The 22275-nt window shown below is 57.9% G+C and overlaps 8 protein-coding genes across 8 annotated transcripts; 5 read left to right on the top strand and 3 right to left on the bottom strand.

Moving 5' to 3' along the window:
• Window positions 1-127: 127 nt before the first annotated feature.
• On the top strand, window positions 128-1110 carry WHR41_06863 (uncharacterized protein; the record flags this gene model as incomplete). Its single annotated transcript, XM_069375468.1, has 2 exons — window positions 128-190; window positions 238-1110. The coding sequence occupies 2 exons, from the start codon at window positions 128-130 to the stop codon at window positions 1108-1110; spliced, it is 936 nt and encodes a 311-aa protein (XP_069227766.1).
• Window positions 1111-3474: 2364 nt separating this feature from the next.
• WHR41_06862 (uncharacterized protein) lies at window positions 3475-5329 on the top strand (the record flags this gene model as incomplete). The annotated part of the gene is made up of 2 exons (XM_069375467.1): window positions 3475-3692; window positions 3748-5329. 2 exons carry the CDS (start codon window positions 3475-3477, stop codon window positions 5327-5329), a joined length of 1800 nt encoding a protein of 599 aa, XP_069227765.1.
• Window positions 5330-5782: 453 nt separating this feature from the next.
• On the bottom strand, window positions 5783-6319 carry WHR41_06861 (uncharacterized protein; the record flags this gene model as incomplete). The annotated part of the gene is made up of 1 exon (XM_069375466.1): window positions 5783-6319. The coding sequence occupies one exon, from the start codon at window positions 6317-6319 to the stop codon at window positions 5783-5785; it is 537 nt and encodes a 178-aa protein (XP_069227768.1).
• A 765-nt stretch (window positions 6320-7084) lies between these two features.
• Window positions 7085-8471, top strand: WHR41_06860 (uncharacterized protein; the record flags this gene model as incomplete). The annotated part of the gene is made up of 2 exons (XM_069375465.1): window positions 7085-7351; window positions 7497-8471. 2 exons carry the CDS (start codon window positions 7085-7087, stop codon window positions 8469-8471), a joined length of 1242 nt encoding a protein of 413 aa, XP_069227864.1.
• Window positions 8472-9781: 1310 nt separating this feature from the next.
• Window positions 9782-10759, top strand: WHR41_06859 (uncharacterized protein; the record flags this gene model as incomplete). The annotated part of the gene is made up of 1 exon (XM_069375464.1): window positions 9782-10759. One exon carries the CDS (start codon window positions 9782-9784, stop codon window positions 10757-10759), a length of 978 nt encoding a protein of 325 aa, XP_069227818.1.
• A 350-nt stretch (window positions 10760-11109) lies between these two features.
• Window positions 11110-13708, bottom strand: WHR41_06858 (uncharacterized protein; the record flags this gene model as incomplete). Its single annotated transcript, XM_069375463.1, has 2 exons — window positions 13145-13708; window positions 11110-13018 (listed from the first exon to the last, which is right to left on the bottom strand). The coding sequence occupies exons 1-2, from the start codon at window positions 13519-13521 to the stop codon at window positions 11110-11112; spliced, it is 2286 nt and encodes a 761-aa protein (XP_069227819.1). The 5' UTR covers window positions 13522-13708.
• Window positions 13709-15880: 2172 nt separating this feature from the next.
• WHR41_06857 (uncharacterized protein) lies at window positions 15881-18127 on the top strand. Its single transcript, XM_069375462.1, has 2 exons — window positions 15881-16832; window positions 17145-18127. Exons 1-2 carry the CDS (start codon window positions 16371-16373, stop codon window positions 17520-17522), a joined length of 840 nt encoding a protein of 279 aa, XP_069227820.1. The 5' UTR covers window positions 15881-16370; the 3' UTR covers window positions 17523-18127.
• Window positions 18128-19927: 1800 nt separating this feature from the next.
• Window positions 19928-21647, bottom strand: WHR41_06856 (uncharacterized protein; the record flags this gene model as incomplete). The annotated part of the gene is made up of 2 exons (XM_069375461.1): window positions 21178-21647; window positions 19928-21121 (listed from the first exon to the last, which is right to left on the bottom strand). Exons 1-2 carry the CDS (start codon window positions 21343-21345, stop codon window positions 19928-19930), a joined length of 1362 nt encoding a protein of 453 aa, XP_069227821.1. The 5' UTR covers window positions 21346-21647.
• Window positions 21648-22275: the final 628 nt, after the last annotated feature.

Below are 22275 nucleotides of genomic sequence, written 5' to 3'. Positions count from 1 at the left end.
CGAATCCTGAGGCACTCCAGTGTTTACGCACCCCGCAAGTCGCGTTCTCCAGCACGCGAACATCCTTCAGCCATTCAATGCGCCGGCGGTAACGAGACTACTGCTATAGGAGCAGACACCCGCAAACATGGCAACAACACATCAAGAGAACACTGCGCTCCTGACTGAGCACTTCCGATACACTCCTCTGGTAAGCCTTTCCTGCAATGCCGCCCGAAACCTCACTGACCGCAGCAGACCCTTCTAGACGACATCATCAATACCGTCAACGAGCTCGTCTTCCGTGCCGTCAATGCAATCGAATCTGGCTTCTCCAACTCTACTCCCCACTCCCTCGGTTTCCGCCACCCTCCAAACTCCTCCTACCCCTCCGATGCCGCCGCCCACGATGCCCTCCTCGAGCAAAAGCAGACCGAAATCGACACGGGCATCATCCAGCTCGAATCTCTGCTCAACGCCATCGTCGACAAAGACTTCGACAAGTTCGAGATCTACACCCTGCGCAACATCCTCGCCGTCGGCCACGACGAAGAGTCCCTTGCCCGCTGGGTCCGCCTCGAGCACTACCGCCACCTCAACCTAGACACGAACACCACAACAATTACACCAGAGGAACTACAACTCCAGCGCCGCAAGACGCAGGAATCTGCGAAGTTGAATGCCATGCTGAAGGCAGAGGAGGCGCGGAACGCCGCCATGCTCGCTCAACTAAAGTCTCTCACGGCCAGCTCAGACCAGAGCAACCCGTCCTCGCCCTTCGCCTTCCTCACGAGCTCCGCGCACACTTCAACAACAGCCCAACCCCTCTCGCAAAATACACGGCACGCGATCGCGCAGCTCCCCGCTCTGCGTGAACTCCTCGCGCAACTCAAATCGTCTCTCGCGTCGTTGCCAGCGGCGCGCCAGGCGCGTCTGGACGAGAATTCTGCGGCTGCGAAGAGGCGCGGATACATTGATGCACAAGCAAGGCGGGCTCTGGAAAGGCGAGGTGTGGATGTCAGGGGGCTAGGAGGTGGGGAGGGTGCAGGGGCCGGCAGGCGTGTTGCGGCGGAGGAGGTGCAGGGGTTAGAAAGTGTTGTGCAAGCTCTAGGGGGTGCGGAGGGAGAATGATGAGGAGTGGAGTGTTCTGGAATACTATTTGACTGGGCGCAAATGGAGTTTGGGATGGGGGAATGTGTTGATACCCGCGAGCAGGTTGACTCATGGGTTGGAGCACGGGAATTTGTTTGGCTTCAGTGTCTTTAGACACGGTGGCGTTTTTTAAGGCAACGGATGACCCGATGGACGAAACAGGTGCGGAAGACACAGATACAGTATTGAGACACCTCGGCATATGTCACTCGCTTCATACAACCAACGAGTCTACTGGAACCTCGCGCCGACGAGTAGAGAAGCTGCTCCGAATAATCTTGGCGGATGTCCTTGGGCTCATACGACGGAATAGTCAAAGGAGCAACCACTACGAACACAAGTGTGGCCTCATTGCATCTTGACAGATGTCAGCTCCCTGTTGACACTTGACAGGAAGTATGTGCACCGTCACACATGGAACCGGTGGCCCGTCGAAGCACCCGCTTCGGATTCCATTGCGGGTCAATCCCCGGGTGAGAGCCAAGCGAATGCTGCAGCGCGCCGTTGCCTCGACGTCGGGCATGCCGGATGGGCCTTCCTTCCGGTCACCGGAATCTGCAGATTGCCGTTGTTGCGGATAGGTGCGTACGGTCGGGTTCCTTGCATGCACTGCTGAGCGGCTGTCCACAAAGGACAAGGTATTGTAGCCGGGAGACGCAGACTCCCTTCTAGAATCCCGTCTGCTTCCAACAAGCTCGTATTCAGACGGTGCCGCCGTGGCCACCACTTGTCCATCCGAGCAGTTGTCGCGCGCCAGCTCTAGCCCCTGTGACGGGGATCACGCTTGGATAGTCCATAGTCTATGGTACTAGATCATTCTATATGATAGCTCCGGAGACCCACAGGCATGAGGAAAACTGCTACACAACGCGGACGGACGTCAAACTGCTAACATCTCCCACGAGTGCCTGAGCGTGGTTTTTGGGCCGGAGAAGCGATGGCGTCCACCGAGTTTTGGACCATCGCTGTAACTCTCGGTTCATGGGCAGTACGACGATGACAAGCTTCTCCTTGTAACTTCCGTCGGATGGACCGTTTCCGCGAGCACTCAACTGTGTCATTGTCTTTCACCAGCGAGCCGCAAGTCGGGAACGTGTCCGTCTTTCTCGGTGAAGAGTGAATTAGAACAATTCGGCATGGCGAAGTCTCATAGTGGTAAGTCTCGTGAATTTCTAGCCCTGACACGAAAAGTCGTCCTTTTTCACGTCCGTTGGATCCGAATTTGTCTTCATTCCGGCCATTCAGTAAAAAGCTGCGGATGTTCGGCTAAGTGGTGGTTCTGGGTTGGCTTCCCGTGCACTCAAGTAGTACATGTGCGAGGTGTCAAGCGCCGATAATACTCGCACCGCTTTGCGACAGCCAAACATCGGGTCCAAAAAGCGAAGTGATCAAGTAAGGATCAGATAAGGTGCCGTAAGCTCAAGATTAGGTATGTTTGCTGTCAGGCGACAACGCTGATTGGTCCAAGCGGCGGGCTTCACTTCACAGCTGAAGGGACCGTGCACTGCATTGACTGCATATCAAAAGGGTTGTAGCCTGTTGTCATGCCCTTTCGTGCAAAAGAAAGATGTGAATTGAAAAGTCAAACTACTTTTTGAATTAGATATTCTATTGCAATCACTTCGTCAACGCTGGAAGATGAGGACGAAAGCGGGGCTTTTTACCATTCTCCATCAGGTGTCGAAGATTGGACTTGTGCCCGGAGTAACAGACTTCGAACTTTTGAAGAGTCGATGGATTAAATAAAAAAAAAAGTTCTTGTTTAGCGTTGTGAGAGAGCAACGTCGTGCCTTTGCCTCCAGAACCCTTGAGATAGATTCTCTCTCCAGAGAGGAATACGCCACAAACACCTGAACACGCCGTGAACAGAACACTCGAATCGATAGGATCAAATATCAAAGACATTGTTCATTAATAGATTGCATCTGCATCACTTTCGCGTACTGTGGTCCTCTCACTCGCTTATGCAATCGCCCGAGGATAGTGCAATCAACGGCCTCGCCATCACAGTGGTATCATCGTCGGGTCATACCCGTTGGCCGACTCTGAACAATTGAGTAGCATAGCGGATGGGACACCTCCGAAACTTGTAACACCCTTCTTTTGCCACGCGAACAACGGCTTTATAACTGCCGTTCTTGATAGCACCTCCATAGAAGAATGCCAACTGAAGACGGGGGACGCTGAAGCTCGTTGTACTACACGCTTTGGTCGATGAGAGCTGCCCGTCGCTCCTTCCTTGTGATCAATCGACGCTTCGGCCCCGTTCCGCTCGTCTCCCTGCTATTCTTCCGCTTGAAGCAGCTGCCATTTCTCACCTCTCCAACCACACACCTTCACAAGATGAAGGAACTCTTCGGCAGGCTTCGGCCGCGCGCGCTGGCGCCGGTCGCTTCGGCGACCGAAGAACCCACCATCGACCTCCGGTCGCTGCCTGGCTCGAGCCTTCGAGCCCAGGTCGACGAGGAGGTCGTCACTCCGAGCGCGCAGCCTGGCGTACAGGCAATCGAAGCAACCACCCAGACCTGGAAGAAGAAGCACCTGGTCGCAGCATACGCCTTGTAAGATCAATCACCCTGCTAAGCATCTAGTACACGACACTGACTGCATTGCTAGGATCTGGGTCGTCGCATTCGTCACCGCGCTCGAGCAGGGCATGACCGCCGTCTTCCAGCCCTATGTCATGAGCCATTTCGCCCTGCACTCTCTCACTTCAACTACGCAAGTCCTGCCCGCCATCGTCGGCGGATTAACCAGACTCCCCCTCGCAAAGCTGATCGATGTATGGGGCCGTCCACAAGGCTTCGCGATCATGATCGGGTTTTTGACGCTCGGCCTGGCCATGATGGCTGCTTGCAACAACGTCAAGACCTTCACCGCGGCCCAAGTCTTCTACTGGATCGGACAAAATGGCATGGACTACATCTTAGCCGTCTTCGTCGCCGACACCTCAAGTCTGTCCAAAAGAGGTCTTATGTTCGCCTTTCTCACATCCCCATGGCTTATGACTTCATGGGTTTCTGGGCCTTTGGCGTCGCTTTTCCTGGGCTTGCAAGAGGTTGAGGGGAAGCAAGTACTCACTGGTCTCGGCTGGCGATGGGGATTCGGCATCTTCGCAGTCATTGCACCCCTATGCGCTCTTCCACTTTTCGCTCTCATGTACTGGCAGTACAAGCAAGCGGTCAAGGCGGGCCTCATACCCATCTACGAGCACGGTCGATCAAAGATGGAGTCAGTGAAGTATTACCTGATCCAATTTGATGCTTTCGGGCTGCTGTTACTCATCTCTGGCTTTGCGGTGTTCCTCCTGCCATTCAATCTTTATTCACGCCAGCCCGACGGATTTGCAAGCGCGATGGTAATCGGTCTGATCGTCCTTGGTGCTTGTCTGCTGGTAACTTTCGCCCTTTGGGAACGCTTTGGTGCCCCCGTTACCTATCTCCCTTACTGGCTTTACAAGGACCGCAACGTGATCGGCGCAAACCTACTCGCATGCATTATGTTCTTCAGTTTCTACCTTTGGAACGGCATGTTCATATCGTTCCTGCAGGTTGTCGCCGGTCAAACTATCACGCAAGCGACGTACATCGGGAACATATACAGCATAGGGTGCTGTCTTTGGTCCTTGCCGGTTGGTGCGTTGATTCTTAAGACTGGGCGCTTCAAATGGCAAAGCCTTTACTTTGGCGTGCCCATCACTATCATAGGCGCCGGCTTCATGATCAGGTTCCGCCAGCCCGACGTCGACATCGGCTACATCATCATGTGCCAGGTTCTCATCGCTCTCGGTGGCGGCACTCTGGTCATCACCTGGCAAACGGCCGTCATGAGCGCGTCGACCCATCAGTACGTCGCCGTCCTCCTGGCCCAGCTGTTCACGTTCTCCAGCATCGGCGGTGCCGTCGGCCAGACCGTCTCCACCGCAATCTGGACGAGCACGTTCAAGAAAAGCCTGATGCACTACCTGCCTAAGTCCGAGCTCGGGAATGTCGACGCCATCTACTCCGACCTCACCAAGCAGCTTGCCTACGAGTTGGGCAGCCCCGGCCGGCTCGCTATCCAGGCCGCTTACGCTGACTCCTTAAAACCCATGTACATCGCTGCCGTCGTGGTCTTATGCCTGATGTTCCCTTGTGTCATGATGTGGCGCTCCAGGGACATCAGAGATTTCAAACAGGTCAAGGGCACGGTCGTCTAAGGCTCGCTCAACGACATCCCGGCGATGTCACCACAGTAACACCTCCAAAGCGAGGTCCTTTCGGCAGATCTCCATAAGATCGCCGTCACCACAGATTTTCTTCTCATCTTCTGCGAAACGGAGCTCATGGGCACATGATAAGTCTCCGCTGGAATAGTGCCCGGTGTGGCTCTTAACAATGATGCGGTCACCACGCGAAATCGACGTAGCTTCTCAGTGTAGAAAGCCGTTGAACTTTCATGTCGTTCGTGTGTCATTGGGCTACTTTGACTGCCCCCTTCAGCTATGCTTGTTCGTGCACCGATGCAAAGCATGTATCTTCCTCCCAATGCCGCCTCATAGGTTCAACCTTGACATCTTTCATTTTCTTCTCTTCGAGGTTCCCCTTCTCAACCACCACTTTTCCGTGCCGTCATCCATCCATATCCCTCCTCCCACCCCTCTTCAAAGCACTCAATCCTCCTTCCTCTTCTGCTCAATCTCAACCCCCATCTGTTCCAGCAACTCTCCAACAACAGCGACAATGACCCCATGGTCCTGCTCCTGCTTCAGCCCACTGACAACCACAACCGCCACGACACCCTCGACCCCCCGGACCCTAACCGGCCACCCGCCGCCATGAATCGCATACTCGCCCGCCCTCTCGCCCAGCGCATACTTGCGCGCGAAAGCCGCCTCGTCCCCAGCCATCTTATTATGCACGAACCACGTACTCTTCCCGAACCGCAGCACCGTGTTGCGCTTGCGCGTCACCCAGCTGTCGTTGTCGGGGTTCGTGCCGGGGTGCGTTGTCGCGCGGAAGAGCGTGTGCTGGCCGTGCGCGAGCGCGATGTCGATTACGACCGGGTTGGGGTGAGGGAGCAGGCGCTGGCGCAGCAGGTTGCCGAGCGTCCAGGCTGTATCGGCGGTGAAGGTTGGGAAGAGCAGGGAGTTGTCGATGCGGTCGATTTCGTCGAGTTCGCGTGGGGGGAGGGGGATTTCGGTCGTCATTTTGGTGGTGTTTGAGGGGTTTGTGTTTTGCGTGGGAACACTAGCTTGATCTGGAGCTTGATTTGGTGGTACTGAGCTTGAGAAGCGACCGCTTAGTGATTTGGGATTGGGAGATGGACTTTATATTTGGGTGTTGTTGTTAAACTCCAAGCCACTGCGGAGCACTGGGGCCCTGGGGGCTCCACATGCAAGCGTGGACCTTCTCGACATCACTCATGCTGAAGCTTCGAGTGCCGAACTTGCGGCTACGCCACCACTTTGCATCTTCTCTCACATGTGTCGAGCGCCAGCCATCTTTTCGAAGACTTGCGGGATACATGCTTTCTCGTTCAGAAAAGAAAAACAATCTTCAAGCCACAGAAGGAAAGGCAGTATGCTACGATACATCGTAAACTCGGAGAGAAGGACATTCAAGTCAAAGGCTCTTGGGCCCCATTTCCATCTTCGATATTTTCGATGGAGTCACTCACCAAGTCTTCGCTCACCATTCCCCGTTGCCAGTTACGTTTGCTGGGACTGGGCATGATGGCGAAGCAAAGCAGCGCCATCAGAAACCAACCCTGCCTACGTTCACTGCAGTCACGAGCACGCTGTCAATAGGTAGGCGTATCATTGACTGATGTACCTAATCTTGATACTTTCTGTTGTCTTCTCGACGTGTTACACCTCTGTCTATTCCTCAAACCATCCTACCTCGTTACCTCAGATCTCCAAGCAGCCGTGATCAACCTATTTGGACGTCTTCTCCCTCGAACAACATCAGTCATGTCCTTCTTTAACAGAAAGCCCAAATCTGCAGACGTTGACACAGCTACGGCCGTGGGCCCAAGCGATGCCCCAGCGCCAGTGCCGGCGCCGGAGAAGACCGGCCTTCGAGGACTCATGGCACGTCGCGGCCGCCAGCCAGCCATCGAAGAGAAAGCAACTGAGAGCAATGATAATCCGAATCCTCGACCCAAGTTTGGGCAGTGGTTGAAGGGGGCGATCCTCGATGTCATTGTTATGGCCGTTGTCGGTGCTGTGACATTGGGTGTGAGTATTTCCTCAAATCCCCGTCAACTTAGCATAGGTCATCCAAATGCCTCCGATCACGCTGTTCCGTCAAAGGACACCGGCCACTAGCCCAGCAGAAACTTGTCGCCCAATCTCACAAACATCTCAACTAACCACCCACCAGATCCATTTCGCCGCCCCCATCCACCACCGCACCTTCCCAGTCTCCCACCCAAACGGCAACACCATCTCCCCCTCCCTAGCTTACCCCCTGCGCAAGCCCCTCATACCAACCTACGCGTCGGCCATCCTCTCGACCCTCCTCCCATTCATCCTCATCCTCCTAATGCACCCTCGCGCTCGCTCACTCGCAACAACAGCCACCGCGCTCCTCGGCCTCCTGCACGCCCTCCTCCTCTCCACCCTCGCGCAAATAACCCTCAAGCCCCTCCTCGCAGTTCCACGCCCGCACTTCCTAACCGTCTGCGATCCCGCAACGCCCCCCTATGGCTCACAATCCGGCGCCGGGTTCGGTCAAATCATGTACGACCGGCGCGTCTGCCGCGGCGCGCACGGCGCCGTCTCTGAAGCACTCAAATCCTTCCCTTCTGGCACCGCGACGGCGGCGTTCGCGGGGCTCGGGTTCCTGGCGCTGTACCTCAATGCGCAGCTGCGGGTCTTCGGCAATGTTCGCGCGGGCGCTTTGAAGCTGCTTGCGGTTTGGGTGCCTCTGCTGGGCGCGGCGCTGCTGGCTGGCGCGAGAGTCGCGGCGGGGTGGGATCACTGGTACGATGTTGTTGCGGGTGCGGGGATCGGGTTGGTGGCGGCGGTGGCGGCGTATAGGGGGTGTTTTGCGAGCGTGTGGGATCTCAGGTTCAACTGTGTGCCGTTGGTGAAGGGCGTTGGGTTTCGGTATGGACTTGGGAGGCAGGAGGGGTTTGACGTGAGAGAGGAGACGGATGCACATGGAAACGTGCATGAGCATCTTGGGGGTGCCCCTTTTGATGCTCTGATTATTCCTGGTCCGGCGGTTGGTGATGATGGTACAGCGGCTGCGACAGCTGGTTCTGTGCGGGCGGGAGAGGAGCGTGGGAAGGAGAGAGTGCCCAGGAAGGCTGTTGGCACTGGGCTGTTTAAAAGGGGAGATGAGAATGTGTAGGATTTTCTGAGCGGCGATCTCTTTATTCGAGAACAGGTAGTAGTGATAGCGGAAGATACCAAGTGCCTGAACCGGTCAGAGCACCTCTCAGATACACAATTACCTTCCACAGGGTCGCCAAAAGTGCCTAAGGGACTTTAGGCGCCGAAGAGATCGATTCTGTGGCTTAAGTCTTAGATTTCCGGGCCATATCATAAGTCATGACTGGCCTTTCCCGGTTTGGCGGGCTCTGTAATGTGACTCTGGGCATTTTTCCGAAGTATGTCAGACCTTCGCCGTGCCAAATAGAATAGCTCCAAAGGTAGCTGTGGTTGGCACATCGGCACTAACATTGTCGAAGAGCTATACCGAGTAGCTGCGATACGTTATATAGCATATTTGCTTCAGGGGTTGTGATGCTTTCTATTGACACGCCGTAGTCGGAGACTCAGCATACTAATCCATAGCAGTATCCGGAATCGACGTTGGATCATCCAACAACTGCATCCAAGCTTTCTTCACACTCTTAAGGGACAACGGGCCGAGGCACAGCAGGTGGAACGGCTAGCCGCTTTCGTGATGTCTGAAGGAGCCGCCGGATCGCAGCCGGGGCTGACATGGCCGCAGGATGATGTTCGAAGACATGTAGTCCGATTAATTGCCCTGCAGGAGATTCGCAACTTCACCTTTCACCGGTCAGGCCTCCAGGTACAGCTGTCACACAGTCAGCAGTAGCCGAATCAACAGCGCCAAGAGATGTGTCGATCATCGCCAGCCTCGCCTGCTGCGTAGCTCAGGCTCCAGCGGGCGGATTGACGTCCGCTGATCAGATACGAAAGCTAGAGGCGAGGTACCTATTGGATGGCGCCGGCCGCTTGTTTTGTGCCGGATTCACAGCAGTTGAGACTCTCTGTGTGACGTTGAGCACGTTGTACAGCTTTGCGATTCCGGGTTGGGGAGAGGCTGCGCTGGATCCGCCAGAAGGGCTCATGAGCGACTACGACAACCAGCTCGACGCCGCGACTGCTTGCAACAGGATCATATAAAGAGGCACAAGAGAGCGACACTAGCCTGGAGAAAGAGGTTCGCCGGTATCCCACAGGCGTTCCGAGCCGAGTACGACGGATCTCAGGACGGGCGCATACTTGCAGACGGCAGCGCAACCCAATACCGGTAGACAGGCAAAGCAGCGCAATAAGAGGCGCATGCGCGCGGTGCTGGAGTAGGATCAGAAGGAGGTAGATATCGGGCCAGGGAGTGGCATGAATACATCCAAGAGGTCGAAAGGAAGGAAATTCGCTGTAGATGTGCTGAAGCTGCTGGAAGCGCCAATGCGATCACGAGCACCGAGCTACCGGAACTTGGACGGCCTACACGCGGATAGAGATGCCGTAACATGGTACTGGAGGGTGACCGCGGTTGCCTCGTCGATCATGATCCTAGGCGGGTACCTTATGCTCCCAGCGACCTACGTCGACCCCTCCACCCTGCGCGTCAACCAAACCGCAATCGGGATCTTCGGCCTCGCCATCCTCGCCGCAGGCTACTCTTTCAGCGCCCTGCTCACCTTCACAATCCGCAACCCCCTCTTCCAAGCCGACGCCATCCACCAACCCTGCGGCCTCGCCAGCGCCGTCGGCCTCCTCAACGTCTTCTACCACTTCATCGTCTCCAACACCTACACCTGGAAGACCTCCACGCTCCTCCTCGCCATAGCCGCCGGCCTCAGCACCATAATCTACGCAGGCCTCTTCCTCCTCTCCCACCGCCGCGTCACCAGCATCCGCTCGCACCAACAACCCATCCAGAACTCCACGCACCCCTACCCACTCGCCTCCCCCTCTCGCACCAGCTTCGCCGCCCCCTCAACCACCAGCTACGACCCCGCCGCCTCGACCCTCAACTCCCACGCCTCAACCTCCTACCAGCCCCAGGGCTACTACACAAACTACATCCGCAACATGTACCCGACGTCGACGTCGCCGGCGCCCTCACCAGACCCCAACCCGCCGCCCATCTCCGAGGACGAAATGCAGCGGCAGCAGATGCTCATGCTGCTGCTGGCGAACGACGCGCCGCCCTCTTCCTCCTCGACTCCACAGCAACAGCAACAAAGCACGTTCCACATCGACTGGCAGGAGCAGGAGCAGGAGCAGGACGAGTCGCCGGCTGGGCAGCAGAGGGCGGGAGGCTCGAGGTGGGGCGCGGCGCTGAGGCCGTGGGATGGGGTTTGGAGGGGGGTTGCGAGGAGGGAGGATCAGAGGGAGGAGAGGAGGAGGGAGATTGAGATGGGGGGTGTGAGGAGGTAGGTACTGATGGTGGTGGAGGGGCGGTGTAATGTGAGGGTAATGTGAGAGTATATACATGCATGCTTTTTCTGGTAAACAACTAATACAACAATATTCCGTTCAAAGTTCTGCGTGCGTCCGAAAGTCTGCGCCAGCGTATAGTTGCATGTGGCGGAAATTTGATCTCTCGGTTTGACAAATTGCCAAAGAATGCCCGTGTTTCAAAGCATCTTGATACACGCAAGGCAACACGACGTGCTGCCATCGCCTTCGCACCACGGAATAACAATGCTCCCGCAGAGAGAGCCACCCCCTCTCCTTCCGAACAACCGACTTCTCGCCCCGTCCAACAAGCCCAAACCCCCAACCCCTCACAACCTCGCCCTAATCCCCTCCCCCTCAGCCTTCCACCCCCTAACAACTCCCCTGGCAAACCCCCTCGCAATTCCCATCGTCGTAACCATCGGATTAACCCCGCTCGCCGAAGGAAAAACGCTCGCATCCGCAACCCACACGCCGTCCACCTCCCAAAGCCTGCCCTCGCCATCGACCGCGCCCTCTCTCTCCGTCGCGCCCATCCGGCACGACCCCATCTGGTGCGCGGAAGCGAAGCTCGCCGGCCCTTCGGACGCCTGCAGCTGCGCGAGCCAGGCGGCGAAGGCCGCGTCGTTGAGGGACGGGTGTTCGATGGGCGTGAGAGTCTCGTGGGACGAGGGGGAAGCGGAGGGGCGGATGAAAGGGGGTAGGGAGGGGAGCGTGGAGTGCAGCTCGCGGGCGCCGGCGACGTACAGCAGGCGGGCGAGGCCGACGAGGCCCGTGTGGATGCTCTTGCGGTCGAAGGACGAGGGCGCGTAGGTGATGCTGGGGCGGAAGGGGTCTTCGGGCGCGGGCTCGACGGTGCCGCCGTGGCGGTCGCGCGCGAGCGAGATGTAGCCCGTCGCGCGCTTCATGTTCGCGGCGAACTGCTTGGCGTGCAGGGCGGAGCGCCAGGGGAAGGCGGGCAGGAAGAAGCCCGGGAGCATGTTGAGGGCCTCGAGCTTGGCGCCGTAGCCGTCGCCGGAGAGGTTCTCGAACTCGTTGACGACGGCGGTGAGGATGGCGCCCTCCCAGGGCCGGACGTCAGCGTCCCAGACGGCGGCGAGCATGGAGACCGGGTGCAGGTGCAGGTGCCGACCGATGTGGCGGTTGGCGAGACCGGAGCGCTTGAGGAGGAGGGGCGTGTGGATTGTGCCGGCGGAGATGATCACGCGTGGGGCTTTGATGGTGAGGGCGCGGGTTGGGCGGTTGGGGTCTGCGACGTTGCCGGAGGCGTCGCGGGCGGTCCAGCGGCCGCGGACGCCGGTTGCGCTGCGTTGTTGGGCGGTTGGGGGTTGGTCGAAGAGGATCTCGGCGCATTGGAAGCCTTCAATGAACTCTGCGCCTGCTTTGGCGGCGTCGGGGAGGAAGGTCTCTGTTGGCCCTTTCTTGCCGCAGCTGCCACAGCCCAGCGTGCAGTAGCCGCAGTTGTGGGCTTCGCCGCCGGTGTTTTGTGGCACGGTTTTCGCGCTCCAGCCTAGCTTCCTAGCACCCTCGAGAAGGACCTGATTGGTCTTGTTGTGCTCGATTGCGTCCGTACCGACGCCCATACGATCGCAGACGGCGTCCAGGTCCTGCTGGAACTCCGCGCTTGTGAAGTGCTTCAAGCCGAACTTGTTGGACCACTCATCCCGGACGTAGCCCTGCGTCTGCAACGAGGCGCTCCAATTCACCGTGCCTCCACCTCCCCAAGCCCGGCCAGCAGCGATGGTGACAGCGCCTCCGCTGGCGGCGATCATGCCGCCGTTATCGAACAAATTGGCGGTACCTTCTCGCTCCGACATGGGCAGACGCTCTGGGGACCAGTAGTATCCCTGGTCGACAACCAGTACCTTGAGGCCAGCTTCGGCGAGGGTTTTGGCAGCAACGGCGCCTCCGCAGCCGCTGCCGACGATGACAACATCGGTTTCGATGACTTCTGGCTCTGGCGATGTCGAAGGTGGGAACTGTAGGAACCTGAATGGATAGCCTTGTTTGGCAGGGCTACCGTGCACGGGTACCCGTGGGTATCCAAGGACCTTTCCTAATGTTGGCGATGTGCGGACCCAGAGAGAGGTGCAAAGAGCGGTCATGGAAGTATGCAGGCTTCGGAGGGTGGCGAATCTTGAGGTGGCCCATCCTTGCAGTACACGTTCACGATCCTGGATGGGCAGACAGTCGAGCGGAGTGGCATATCCGGTCAAGAAGAGAGAGCCGGCTCGTGTGCTTGTGGGTGTTAGCTATCTCATGTGCAAATGCCATTGCATACGGTGATATCTGCGCTCTCGTGAAATGGAATCATGAATATTACACGGGGACGGTCACGACACAAGGAAAATTGACAATCCTTACTTGAGTGCATTCAGGATGAACAGGAAGCCTTTCCTCGAGGCATTGTCCATGCTGCATCCCACCATACGGAAGAAGCTGTTTCTGAACTCCGCCTGCGTGGTGGCGCTCTCGCCCAGATAGGCGTCCACGAGTCCATTTTCCGACTGAGCGCCTGCGATACCCAGGACTCTGTTTCTGCAACCCGCGTATACACCCGGGCTCAACGGGTGTTGAAGCAGTCTGTTGCCCTTAGCGGCAGTGAAGGAAGGGATTACAGTGTCGGCGATGGCGGCGAAGATGCCCCATTGCTCAGCAGTCAGGGCATCGTCTGGAGCGGGCGGCAGCGGGATCGCCGGAGGCTCGCTCAGCGACTGCCCGCCGGCCTGCTGCGCGGACATTCCAAGAAAAAGCAGGCAGATATGGGTAAATGATAGCCACGAGATATAGCCGGGGACGGTCGCGTTGCGCGAGGCTTCGAGGGAACCAACGACGTGGCGGTGACCGGTCCCTGCAGTGGTGCTGTGCGGACGTGGAGGCTCCGCAGATAGGATGATGAGGTGCGGTCAAGATGCGATCTGCAGGGTTCGAGAGCCGGGGCCATCAAGGCCATTACTCGGTTGATATAGCGGCATCAGCTTGCGCAAGCGACCGAGGCGACACGCCTGACGTGTCGGGAGCCGAATTGCGAGCCGAGGTCCGCTTCAAGGATTGAGGGGTGGGCCAGCATTATGAGGGATGCTGAAAGTGCGTTTCGAGGTTTTGAGCTCTTCGAAATAAAAAGAAAAGATAAGATGTTTCATTCTCTTTGGGGCTGTCAACACTACTGAGGTCTGCTCGGAGAGCGTGACATGCTAGCTATATGTGAATGCGTAGGATGCTCGAAGTCATAAGACCAACGAACTTTCAGACGAGGAATGGCTGTATCTGGAAGGCAACATGTAGATGGATCAGACGTTTGTCGGGAGTCGTTGTTCATATCAAAACCTAAAATTGCCCGTGTCTAGATACAGCAAGTACTCGCAGCAGACGATACGGAAAAGCGTCGATCATCCGGAGAAGTGATGTCGAAGGGCAACTCACGACGCCCAATAGGTCAAGGTTCGTCCAGAAGGGGTGTGGAAGTCTGCTGTGATGTAAGTTGGCACCGGCGCCAGCCGGTAGGTCATGGAAGAAACTCGGACAGGAGTCAGGGCCCTCGAACACGAGCCAGACCCGGCCATCTGGAGGCTGGAGATGGGGCAAGAGCCGCAAGGCTTCGCAAGAGGCACGCACCAGTGGCCCCCGAGGCACCACGCCAGACGGCGGTCGGCAGAACAGAGCAGAGAAGGGAGCACGGCTGGTCAGAGCAGTGAACACGCTAACGGCGGCCTGAGGACACCATCCGCCGGCCGAGGATGACCTGCAGGAGATTTGTTGGGACACGCTCCACCCACCGTCCTTAGCCCTGCGGCCTCTGCCACCCACCACTGCCAGTAGTCGAGCCAGTGTACATACCCGTCTCGCCAGTCTGCCCGCAAGCCCAGCGCTGCGCCAGGCCAACCACGGCACTTGCCCGCCTGCTGTCTCACGCGCCGTGTGCGAGGACGTCCAATCGAGGCATCGAGACCGGCTGTGGACGGCTGTGGGTATGTACCGCTGTAGCTGGCCGGCTGCCGTCTGCCTGCAGCACGCCGGCTCCGGTGGCAACGATCGTGCTATCTCTGGCTACATGGTACATAATAACACATCTGGGCATTATTCAAGGCCATACACGCCGGCACGGCAACCGTCGACGCGGCGAGCGAGGCTGGAGTAGGCGATGCCGCTCTCGACCTCCCCAAAGGTCATCCCACGTTTCTCGGCGCACGTCCGCCAGCCTTGGTGACCAGAAGGGATTAGGACGAGGCTGATTGGAAATGTCGTGGGATGAATATGGACCCGGTCACGTAAAAGCAACGCCTGTCCTTCAACGTCTGGCGGTCTGCACGGACGGGCAGCGCACGCGACATGCTGCCCTCTGAGGCTCGACCCGGTGGGAGGAGCGCGGGCACGCTGCCACGGCTGTGAACTGCGGGTTTGCGTGGTGTCGCACCGCAGCATGGCCGCGTTGGCCCCGGGCGAGCCCTCCTCGCCCTCGAGGCCTGCGCTTGAGGCATCCTCCAAGCTTTTGGCCGGCGGCGGCAGCGTGTTCGCTAGCGACGATGGAGCGTGCCAGCAGGCCCTTAGCAGGGATGCCGCCCTGCCTGCCCCGGCCTGCTGCGCGCCTGTGCGTCCCGATTATGGCCGTGGTGATTGGGCGAAGATAAGGTCGCCGCACGTCTGTCAACGGTCGCTCTGCACGCTGCGGGCACACACATCATCAGCGCTGCCCGCCGCCGCGCCCATCGCGATCACTGGCATGGCTGGGCTCGTCTCCGCGGATCGACGGCCTGCGCGCCTGGTTGTCTCGTCGTCGCCCTCACGATACCTGTGTCACTGTGAGGGGGCCATACTGTGCAATCTCACGGCGGAAGTCGGAGGCAGGTAGGGCTGGCCCGGCGGCGACGAGATGAAACTGGCAGCGTTGATTGCGCCGACGCGCAGCGCAGCGAGCCTAAGCCTCCCTCGCCCGAACAAAGCGCGAGGTGTCGCACGACGCCTGTCAGCATACGGTTAGATTCCGACGAGGGTCCTGGTCCTGGTGGCCCTGGTCTGAACTCTAGCGACCCGCGGAACCCACCTTTGGGGAAGCGGCCGTTCACTGACGCTCGCCCTATCGCCTTCGCCTTATACACCCATATCGCCGCCCACCCCCCTCGCCCTCGCTATGCAGCAGACAGTACACACACGTGCCCTCGTCGTCCTCGCCTCTACTCGCCCCCCGAGACTCTACACGGCCGCCAGTCGTTGTACATAGGCACCCCGTCGCCTCTCGACTCGTCGAATCGCGTCTATCGTCGACCCATCCGCCCGCCAGATCGGTCACGCAACGCCAGTCCCGACGCTCCGTCACTTCTTATCTCGACCACTGGCTCAGCAATCAGCAATCAGCAGCCTATCTCGCCTCCAATCACCTTACTGCAGGTCCGCGTCTCAAGAGGCAGGGATTCTCCAGACCGCTACGATAATCGCTGCGCCAATTGTTTCTGGTGCAATTCGACCGTTGTTGAAAGGTCCTCCGCATACCTCCTAGTCTCGTAAACCACTGCGAGTCTACCAACATCGATCCAGTCGAAACATCGTCACATGATATAACGGCTTCCCCCTTCAACCGCCGACACATCTCAACATGATGGCGACCGCCTTCCCTCAACACGCGAGCAATACAACACCTTACACCATGGGCGCAAGAACGACTCCTTCGCCTCCTCAATCATACTTCCCCAGCAACGCGTCGCCTCAGACTCCTCCCTCCGCGAATCAGTCGCCCACAAGCTATCACTCTCACCTTCACGTCCGCCAATTGCGCCCGCAGAAGCAGCCTCTCTACACACCAGCATGCCTTCGCCCTACCGAGAACTCAAGAGCAAAGGACATTCCTGGCCCGCGTGCGCCTGACACTCCCCCGTCCAGCAAACAGAGCAGCTTCGACAGCGGCTATTCTGGATTCGGCGTGCAAGCCGCGCCCGACGTCTCTGCCCAGGAGTCGGACTTGGATCTGCTTCGCAAGGGCCTCAGCAGAGCGGCCAGCGAGGGTCTTGACGAGGAATACGGAGACGTGATGGGACCGCCTACGACGGCGCACTGGAAGGTACGTTGAGTCTTTTTTCGTTTTGTTTCCGACCCCAGCGCGTTTCATGTTTCCGCGAACCGGGTGCTTGGGTTCGGTCGACGCAGCGTTCGATCAAACATGGAAGAGTTGCGATCCAAGGACCTGGTGTGCGAAGCGAGCGATGTCGCGTTTATATACGCGTTGTTGCGACAAGCACGCCATATGTCACGCGATCGCGCTCATCATGGGCCCACGGGCGCACACAGCGGGCGCCCCCAAGCAACACGCGCACGCGCCCTTGCACAACACATTGATCGCATAATGAGCGCCCACTAACATCGTCACTCACAGCCCAATGAGTCTGCCGACGCTTGCTCCATCTGCCAATCCGCCTTCACATGGTACTTCCGCAAGCACCACTGCCGTCGCTGCGGCGACGTCGTCTGCGCCCCTCACCTCACCCGCACCGTGCCTCTCGACCACAACGCCCGCTACAACCCCAACGGCACCGAGAGCAAAGCCTGCGACGCCTGCTTCAGCGCCTGGCGCACGATCAAGAAGCTCCGCCATTCGCGCACGTCCAGCCTCGCGGGCTCCATGACCAGCTCGTTCTCCAACGGCACTGCCAAGCCCGGCATGCCCATCCCCCAGCACGTCAAGAATGACCCCAGCATGGTCGTCGGCAGCATGGCCCGCTCCGAGGGCGGCATGGTCTGGAGCACCTTCTAAGCGTTGCGGCCAACTCCTGGCACAGCCTTTCATCCATCACATCACGCACGACACGAACAACAGCACAGCCACCAACCACCCCATCCACCAATTTCATCCGCCGAAAGCAACGATCAACAGGAGTCATTTCGGTGTCGGCATCATTCACCCGGCGTTACCTTTTTTTTTAATCTGGGGAGCATTGCTACGCCTTGCCATTTACCTCGCTGCGCTTTAGCGACCTTCTTTTTCCTTTCCCTTCTCCCTCTCCCTCTCGAGAGGAACGGAGACCGGATCGGAACCCCTTTTCTGCCTTTATATTCTTGATGACAACAGCGTTCTAGCGATTCCTTCTTTCTTCGTTTCTCCTTCATTTCCGAACGAGAGATACCCAGGCTATACACTCTAGACTGCGTTGGGATTTTCCTCGCTTTATTCCTTCTTCATTTCCTCACCTTCTAGATCTGCTTTTTTTCGTATGGCATGGGGGGGATAATGGGACACACGGCCTTTGGGTTTATTGGATGGGGAATCTTTGTACGATAGACTGGGAATTTACAGGCGCGAGATAGGATGGGTGATATAGATCGGATGAGTTATTTGAACGGGAGAAAGTTACTTATCAATTGTTCGTTGTTCGTTGGTTTCAGATGTGTGTGCTCTGTTAATGAGTCCGCAGCGTACGTGTTGGTACCTGCGAAGGCCATGTGGTGGTGGTGTTGGACATGTGTGCTCACTCACAAGCACCCAACCACTATCCCATGACGGAACCCAGCCAGCATCCCTAACCATATACCCACGCTCACTCCCTGTCTCATGCAGACACCCACAGTCCCTGTCAAACCAACCGCCACCACGATTGCGGTGTCACGACTGGCCACCTCCATCCTCCCCAAGCGCCCGGCTTCCCCAAGCAGCCAATCAACGTCCGAAGCCGTCAACCGCCGACGACAGGTAAGCTTTGCGTGCAGTGTGCTTGGTTTGTACTGCATGCAAGCGCCGTGCGACGAGCTGTGTTAGTATTGGACCATTGAGAGGGAGTGCTGGGTGTTGGATTGAGGGGTGGGTAGGGTGTTAGTGGAGGTTTAGTGGAGGGTTGTTTAGGCCTTGGGCGCGTAGGGCGAGAGTGATTGTTGGTGGATTGATTGATAGGTATTGTGGATGGTGTAAGGGGGATGCCACTTATAAGGTAGGCCTGAACCGCGACCCAGGGTCTTTTGTATTGCAAGGAAGGGCCCTGCCTGTCGTTCGTTCCGCCAGTCGACAGACCATCTCCATCTTCACCACCATCTCCCTCTCGACTCTCCCACCGACGAACAACAACAATGCCTCCCACCCTCCCAACAACCCTCCTAGCCCTCCTGCCCCTCTCCCTCCTCCTCACCCTCTCAACCCTCGCAACCGCCTCCCGCACCCTAGCCCTCTTCAACGCCCAACAACCCCACAACCCCTGGCTCCTGCCCCTCTGGCGCGGGCACTTCGACCTCCGCGGCCTGCACCTAGTCGTCGCAGCCAGCGCCGCGATCCTCGTCCTCGATGGCGCCGCGCTCGCCGTCCTCCTCCTCTGGATCAAAAAGGTGCCTCGCCCATCCCTCCCCTCCTTCTCCTGGGTAGATGAGGTGAAGAAAGCTGACGCAACGGACGCCAGGCTCAGAAGACGGCTCTAAGGACCGTGTTAGCAAGCAGCGCTCTCAGCGCTCTCCTCGCCCTCCCAGCGGCGATTCTGCCGCTCGTGCTGAACGGCCGCGCGCCGGGGCGGGATACGCTGCAGAGCTGGACGTGCGGGTGGGTGGCGAGCGGGGAGCTGGGCTCGGGAGAGGTGCCGGGGGGGTTTGGGCGGGTTTGTGGGGAGAGCGTAAGATATTCCTCTTTTCTGAGGGCATGGTATGTGCTGACTTGCTTGTGATGACAGCGGTTCGCGGCGTATGCGCCGCTGGGGATGTTGGTTGTGCACTTTGTGATTTGCGGGGTGGCGGTTATGGCGCTGCGAGGGGTGGAGGGTGGGTTGAGGGCTGGGGCGGAGGATGATGGCGAGAAGATGGTGGAGTTGGGGAGTGTGGAGGGGGTTTCTGTTAGGGGGAAGGAGTGAGGATTGTGATAGGGTTGGTCCCGGGACGAAGAGTAGGTGTTTGAAGAGGAGAGGGTTGAGGCCTTTTGATAGGATATTCGGTTGCCACAGGAATACGGACAAATTGACGGGGTTGTCTTCGGTTATCTTCGAGGTGCTGGTAATCTCTTTATTCGGTAAGCCTTTTTCTGTTATCTGCCCAGGGATCGAACTTGAGCTTCCCTCTTCTTCCTCTTTCTGTAAGCAAGTAGCACACTTCCTCCAGGGTATCGCTGGTCGACATATCAAAACAAACGCAACAGAACCCTAAGCATCAATCAAGGCTTCGAACATCCCTCCTCTTCCTTGCAGATGATGCTCATCGCTTAAACGCCGCCAGAAAGCTCTTCCGCTTACTAACCTTCGCCGTCTTCGACTCCGGCACAGGCGGCGGAGGCGGCACCTTCGGCACAGCCGTGACATTCGCATTCGACCTCCGCTTCGCCGTATTAGCCGCCGTGCCGTCGTCCTGCGGCTGTGACTGCGGCAGCGCTTCCGGCGACCGCGAGTCCTTGCGCGAGTGGTTCTTGACCAGCGCAGGTTTGGGCGAGGCGTTTTCGAGGTACGCGGGCTTCGTCTTGTCTGCGTTGGAAGTGTTGAGCGGCGCGGGCTTCTGCACTGGCGTGCTGGAGGCGGATCGCGGAGGTAGAGGGGACTTTCGCGGGGAGTCCTGCCTTTTGGCGGCCTGCTTCGCGTCCGGTTTTATGATAGGCGAAGGCGCTGCATCGTCGTTGTTGTTGTTGCCGCTGCTGCCGCGGCGCGGGATCAGGTCGAAGCGCTCGGAGCTCGCCCAGACGGGGCCGCCGGCTATGGTTTTGGGGCGGCCGAAGGAGGTTTTCGAGGTTGGGCCGGAGATGTCATCTTTTGTGACGCCGTTGAGGCGCAGACCGTTCAGGGCGGCGAAGCTGTTGTTGGAAGGGCTGGCGTGCGCGGTGGAGGGGCGTTCTTCGTCTTTGGGTGAGGCCAGCTCGAAGACGTCTGGGATGTGGGAGTTGGGGCTGAGGGGCGCGGGAGTGAGGCCGTTCGACGTGTGTTCGTGGTTGCCGTTAATGCCATTTGTCTGATCGGAATTCTTGGCGAAGTCGGCGTCGATTTTGGGCAGACTTCGTTTGAAGGCTGGCATGCTCTTGCGGACGTCAGTGATCGCTCTCTTGACGCCGCCGTTGCCGAGTTGCTGCTGTTCAAGGCGCTCGATCTCGCCAAATAGAGTGTTCCCATTGAATGCATAATTCTCTTCCGGGATGGGCACAAACTTTACGATTCCGCGCTCGGGAGGTACACTCAAGATGTCGGTCATGAATGACTGGATCAGCGCTGCATTGCGCTTGTTGGTCGTCGCTTGCATTTGTGAGGGTACAGTGGAGATCGTGAGGATATAACATGGCTCGAAAGTCCCGCCAAGAGCCAGACAGGAACTGTGATCGACATTGATCATGATCGATGAATCCGGACGCGAATACCTTGCAGCCATGTGGTAGGACATGTCGGTCACCAGAGTGAACTCGTCTTTGATCTGGAGAATTAAACGGTCAGCAAGTCCATTGCGTGGGTCTTGATCGCAATGCTTACAATAACGTTCGTCCGAAGCTCTGCTAGAACGGGCGACTCTCGGTGTACTCTCTCCCTTGCGCTTCCATACACATTATCCTTATATTGATATTGCTCCTCATAGCTCATCGTTCTCCGCTTGTGATCAAGCCCTCCATTCATGCTCAGGCTGGTTCTGTTGCCTCCCATTGCGTGAGGTGTGAGATGTTGATGGCTGTCTTGGCGGTCGCTCGGTGCGACTTGGTTCGCCAATGCGTCGGCAGCATGCACACTGGACCGTCGCGACGAATTATTGCTATGATTCGGCGATGCTCCCAACAGGTTGTCCCAATTCCCAGGTATTGATCTTGGCCTAGGCTTGACCCGAACAGGAGCCGATCTTCCTTTCAGCGAGCCAACCAAACTGGATCCGGTGGGTGTTGTTGCGAAAGATGTTTTGAGTGACAGTTGGAGCGAGCCGTTTCTTCGTGTGTGGGTGGAAGTATTGGTCGAATGGGGCATCAAGTCAAGAGGAGAGCCCCGTCCCCGGAAGTGGAGGGCGGGCGCAGACTAGGTATTGCGACAGACGATTTGAAACGGCGAGGATATGCAGCAGGGTTTCCGCGATTGGATGAACCTTATTCGCGGACTCGAGTGATGTGAAGCGACTACTACCGAAGATCGGGCAGAGTAAGGTTAAGGCTTGGGCCGAAGGAGGGCTGCGTGGCTTCGAAACAACCCTGAGGCGGTGGATCGGGAGATGAGCGAAGCTGAAGGTGGGGAGTGGGTGGGTGGACAGGCCGGACGCGGCGTGGTGTTCCGCAGCTGGAGTGCAGGAGGATGCGCGAGTTCTCTTAGCGGGCTAGAAAGAGACAAGTCGAGAAGTGAGGAGGGAGATACGGTGGGAGATGGCAAAAGGCGTAAGCTGAGGTTTGCACAGAGCAAGCTGAACGTTGCTGGCTCCCGCACACCGTAAGTTCATTCCTGAACAGGATGTTCCAACACCTGCCCGGACGCAAATCATCAGGGCACACGCGGGCGGTGGGCGAGGTAGTGAGGTACTAGGGCGAGAGACGTTTGGTACGGGTTGTAGTGGTTGGCCATGGCGTGAAAGTCAGTCCCTCTCGTATCGTCACACGA

Source organism: Cladosporium halotolerans (assembly GCF_011745625.1).
Source record: "Cladosporium halotolerans strain TM138-S3 chromosome Unknown Sca24, whole genome shotgun sequence".
Lineage (NCBI taxonomy): Eukaryota > Fungi > Ascomycota > Dothideomycetes > Cladosporiales > Cladosporiaceae > Cladosporium > Cladosporium halotolerans.
Note: the sequence above shows the minus strand (reverse complement) of the source record. Positions and strands in the feature narration are given on the sequence as shown.